This window comes from Anneissia japonica, unplaced genomic scaffold (genome assembly GCF_011630105.1).
Source record: "Anneissia japonica isolate Jap-2015-1 unplaced genomic scaffold, ASM1163010v1 scaffold288043_len311759_cov178, whole genome shotgun sequence".
Lineage (NCBI taxonomy): Eukaryota > Metazoa > Echinodermata > Crinoidea > Comatulida > Comatulidae > Anneissia > Anneissia japonica.
In genome coordinates, this window is record NW_022720917.1 from 73,501 (window position 1) to 78,857 (window position 5,357).

General features: G+C 36.2%; 1 protein-coding gene across 1 annotated transcript in view; it reads right to left on the reverse strand.

Moving 5' to 3' along the window:
- LOC117111421 (solute carrier family 2, facilitated glucose transporter member 8-like) overlaps positions 1–2,321 on the reverse strand; it is a gene marked incomplete in the record, with an annotated part of 10,855 nt that extends 8,534 nt beyond the window's left edge. The window contains 1 exon segment of the mRNA XM_033254329.1: positions 2,200–2,321. Within this exon segment, the coding sequence (XP_033110220.1) occupies positions 2,200–2,258 (59 nt within the window).
- Between the last annotated feature and the right edge of the window lie 3,036 nt (positions 2,322–5,357).

Below are 5,357 nucleotides of genomic sequence, written 5' to 3' on the forward strand. Positions count from 1 at the left end.
TATATATATATAGCATCCATCTTCTGCCAACCTCCCAACTTGAAATCCCTGCTTACTAGCTCCAAGTTACCCATTCGCTCTACAGACCATGGTAATAGACCTTGCAACAGACCCAGATGCCAACTATGCCGCATAATTACACCTGGCACTAAATTCAATGTCCCAGGGACCAAGCAGACATTAAACCCACCGGCTCTAGATTGTAATACATCTAATGTAGTTTATCTACTATTTTGTACTAAAAATGTAATAACGGCAATTATGTAAGTGAGACCGGATGTAAACTTACATTAACACACAACAACCATAAAAATTTGTTAGAGATATGCAAAAGGGCTTCCCTGTTTGCCATTCTATCAATGATTTACGCTTTTTAATCCTAGGTACCGATTTCAAATCGAATAAGGCTAGAAGATGTGCTGAGATCCGTTGGATTATGCTTGATATGTTTATATAATGCCAATAGTTCTGTGCATTTCATTAATGCTGAAGAAGTCCTGAGGACATGACGCAATATACGTTTCTCAATATAATAATATATGTTTTATGTTCTGTAACACGTCAACCTCTGTCCTTTATTTTCGTACTTGACTCACATGTTATACTTATTTGGAACACACGTGCAGCTCATCATTATACGTGCAGCTCATCATTATTCTGATGTCAACTATATATAGAAGTATCCATAGGGGGAAACTAAAACAATGAAGTGGGTTAAAAACAGTACCTTAAGGTGAAAGTAGTGTCGCTAAGGGGAAACTAAAGCGACGTTAAGGCGAAATCATAGACAAAAGAGTTTTCCCCTAAGAGCCGAATAAAGGTATATATACAAAAGAGTTTCCCCCTAAGAGCCGAATAAAGGTAGTATATATATATATATATATATATATATATATATATATATATATTTATAAGCCATAAAAACTTTTTATTCCAGGACCCCGACCAAGGCTCTAGTCACCCTTTGGTTCGGGCCCATTTCCATTCTGCTGGAAACACCTTAGATAGCCTTAAGCCCTAATTCAGATAATTCCTAATTCTGATCGGATGTTATTCATAGGCCTATTGTATGGACTGGATGCAGTGGTTGCGGCATGAAGGGAAGGCCAATTATCAGGAAAAATCATAAGGGGGTAAGGCAGATTATGGTCGACGCGGCCGCTTGTCAATAAACAGTAATTTGTATAGAGCGCCAAGGCAAGCGTACAGTTCCAATATGTGTATGATGGATAATAAGCCACATAATTGTTCTAATCAATTATTAAATTAATGTCTATTTCCTTACGTACTATATTTTATATAAATAGAGAGTTAGATTATTAGGGCACATACTGTAGAAAAAATTATTAGATATCACTGTTCTTTTTTTTTTAATTGATGAGGGAAGGCGGTTTTTTTTTAAATTACAATATTACACTAAATTATTACAATATTACAATAAATTATTTCGCTTCAGTTTTTATCGATGAGGGAGGGACTGTTCATATTTGGCCTGTACCTGGGCCTGCAATAGTGAATATTGTATAAAAAACTGGTTTAATTTTATTGTTTTTTAAAGAAAATGTATTTGAAGTCACAAAATTGTATTGTCATTTTATGCTGTTGAAATAATTGCTGCGACAAAAAAATTTTATTTTATTCCCGCATCAATACTTCCCGAATTTCGACGTGGGTGGGTGTGACAATCTAATAAATTTTTCTATTTGCCCGTATTATATAGGCCCTATAGTAGGCCTACGCTGTCCTGTTTTTCACGTTCATTTAAATTTAGTATTGACATATCCAATGTTTAAATCTGTTTGTTTCCTGAAAGAAATATAAAATAAAAGTTAAATAAAATAATACAGTAGGCCCTAGGGTGAAACACCTTTATTAGAAGCTTTTTTACTTCAATTTCCTCAATTTCATGAATTGTACAATTGTATGTATTTTGTTTATTGCCAGAAATAAAGTTCATTGTATTGTTTGTATTGTACAGTACATAAATTAATGTTATTGTAATTGTATGTCTAGGCTAGGGTCTAGATGAGTAGCAGACTCAACAAGGCTAGGCCTACGCCCTAGACCGTCGTGCTCTGTTAAGTTAATGTCATTGTAGGCCTATATCTATATAATAGGTCTAGGCCCTAGGCCCCTATCTAGGCCTATATGCTAGGCCTAGGCCCCTAGCCTAGGTTTTCGAGTTATAGGAATACCAACCGATTTCGATTTATTGTCAAGAGAGCCTCATCTTCTTCAGCTATGCTTATGCTCGACATGATTTCAGATAGAAATCACAGGCTTTGTAAAACTGAATAGCAAAGAGCACAAACATGAAGCAGCAACTACCCTATCTTACGCCAGAGAGTAGACTTGAAGAATTACAGACGATCGGGCACACGAGACGATCGGGCCCAGACGATCGGGCCCATTTTTGGACGATCGGGCTCAACTAGTGTGGACCATCGGGCCCAACTAGTGTGGACGATCGGGCCCACCGATGTAGACTTTCGGGCCCATTTTCTAAAACGGCGGGTAGACGTTCGGGCCCATTTTTCCAAAGACGATCGGGCCCATTTCCTCATGACTTCGGCCGCCGATAATTTCGGTCGGGAGAAATATGTACTGTCTCTTATGTCCTGTTTTGCTAAAATATACTGTGTACTTTATTTCAATCATATATTAAAGAAAAAGGTTGCAAAAACTGAGATTTACATTAAATAACTTGTTGTGGCCGAGTTGACTTGTGGCCGAGTTGGCTGTAGCCGAACATTTTGTGGCCGAGTTGACTTGTGGCCGAGTTGAATTGTGGCCGAGTTGAATTGTGGCCGAGTTGACTTGTGGCCGAGTTGACTGTGGCCGAGTTGACTTGTGGCCGAGTTGACCTGCACCCTGCTGCCCAATCAATTCACCCTTAGTTAGATGGAACCCACTGGAAATAAGTCTTGGGACTTTCGTGGGTTATCCTTGGTGTATACCACACCGAAGAAATCCAATCCAATCCAGCAGGGCCTGGCCAAGGCCAGGCCTAGCCTGCTACGTTTGGGCCAGGCCGCAAAACATTTGGCTAGGCCTAGGCCCTGTCTCTTATACACATCTTTATTGTTATCATTGTTGTTATTATTATTTCGGGCTCAACTAGTGTGGACCATCGGGCCCAACTAGTGTGGACGATCGGGCCCACCGATGTAGACTTTCGGGCCCATTTTTTAAAACGGCGGGTAGACGTTCGGGCCCATTTTCCCAAAGACGATCGGGCCCATTTCCTCATGACTTCGGCCGCCGATAATTTCGGTCGGGCGAAATATGTATGGGGCGCCATATGGGCATTATCCCAATCCCACACCCATTATTGTTTGGAGTCGTCATCTATGTCGTGGTGTGTGTCTATTTACAGCTAATTCAAGCACAATGCTTTCGTTAATATTTTTCTTTTTTCAGGTAAGAGGGAATGTGGATTCCGGCTATCAAAGCAATATAGTCGTTGAGACGGTCTATTAGGCCTAAAAATATAAATTGTTTGTTTGCCCTTCTTTTTTTAAAATGATAAAAAGGGGCTGGTTGAAAAAAGAGTTTTTTAAACACATTTTTTTATATGTAAAGAACAAAGCAGAAAAAAGGTTTTCTTGCCCCCCCCCCTATTTTTTTCTCAGATAGTGGGGAAGGTGAGGAGGGAAAACAGACAAACAGCCTTATTATACTTAGGACCTTATAATAGACCTACTGTATTATTTTCTGTTTTATCATTCATTTTTATTTATACTGAGTGGTAAAACTACTACTTGAAGCTGTAAACTAAGGTAAGTTTCAGTGAAAAATGAATAAATGTAATGTTTCGTGTTGTACAATTTGATATTCAATACAGATTACGTTTATTTGGGTGGTGGGTAGCCTGCACCCATGGACTAACACACAATAATGTCTAAAAGTATACATGCATTTTATTTATGATAGCAGCCTAAATGTTTATTTGTTAGACAAATATTAAATAGAATGTACGGTATTATGTAGTATAATTCAGTGTACGTTAGTGTTATTTCATTGATGTCTTATTGCGTGTTTGAAATCATGTCTCAAGATCACAAAGCTGTAGCAGAAAATCCCAAACAAGGTTGAGACATTTATATTTATGTATAGCGCCTTTCTTTGCAGATACGAGGCGTTATATTATACATAACAGAGGAGAATACATGTATATTATTAACATCGCATGACATACAATACTTGGATTATGTGTTATACTTTCTCAATTGCTAATTTCGTATTAAAAAAAGTTATCCATATTTTTAATAATCGGGCAATAATCTCACAGACAGTAATATTACAGATATTATTACTGTCATAATTTTATTTGGAAAGTGAACATTTTCTTAATACAAAATTGACCTACTTGACGATGGCGAAGTCGGCTTTGTGGGGCGTGTACCTAAACTTGCCCGATTGTCATGACGTTCGCTGTACAGTATTAGCGCCTCCCTTTTGTATGTACCAGGTATGTTTATTGGAAGTATCGTTTAGGTGTTACCCTTGCAAAAATAACTATTAACTTCGCTCCTTCCCCGTGAAGCTTAAAGTATGTTTGTTGGACATAAATTGACTATTGCCATACAGTTGTAAATAGCGTTGATTGATATTTCCATGGCTTTAAAGGCGTTAGCTTTTAGTCGTATCCTTTTTAAAATATTATAATTTCAAGCTTAACTCTTCTGTTGAACACAAAATTCGGAAGAAAAAAATATTTTCCGTAAGCTTATCCACAGAAACTGTCCCATTGCTGACCTTTTAAAAATAGTTTTAACATCAGCATCATTCTAAAGAATTTTTTTATTAGACCGATACAATGTTGTGATACCTATACTAGTAGGCCTATATACAAACAATCTATACCTTAGGCTGAATGATATATATATTCCTATCGTTAGGCATATTTATTATCATCAATATGGGTGCAGTCGGAGTGAATGGGTCTCGACCTTCTCAAATTAATCAAAATAAAAAAAAAATGTTCGGAAATTGAAAACATCATATACATATATATATTATTTTCCAATTCAATATAACATTTATTAATCCACACAAAATTAGAAGTTATAACATTTATCATTCAAAGTAGATATATATATATATATATATAAATATATATATACACATGTATATGTGTATATATACATACATTATTTCTTGTCTCCATTCTTGATATGATCAGAATATGTAGTTTATATATTAAAATCGTCATTGTAGATATTATATACACACCCCCACATATATATATATATATATATACATATATATACATATACATATATATATATATTTATATATATATATTTATATACTTTGTTTTTGAAAATTATTAGCTGTCTGCTGTTCGATCGTTC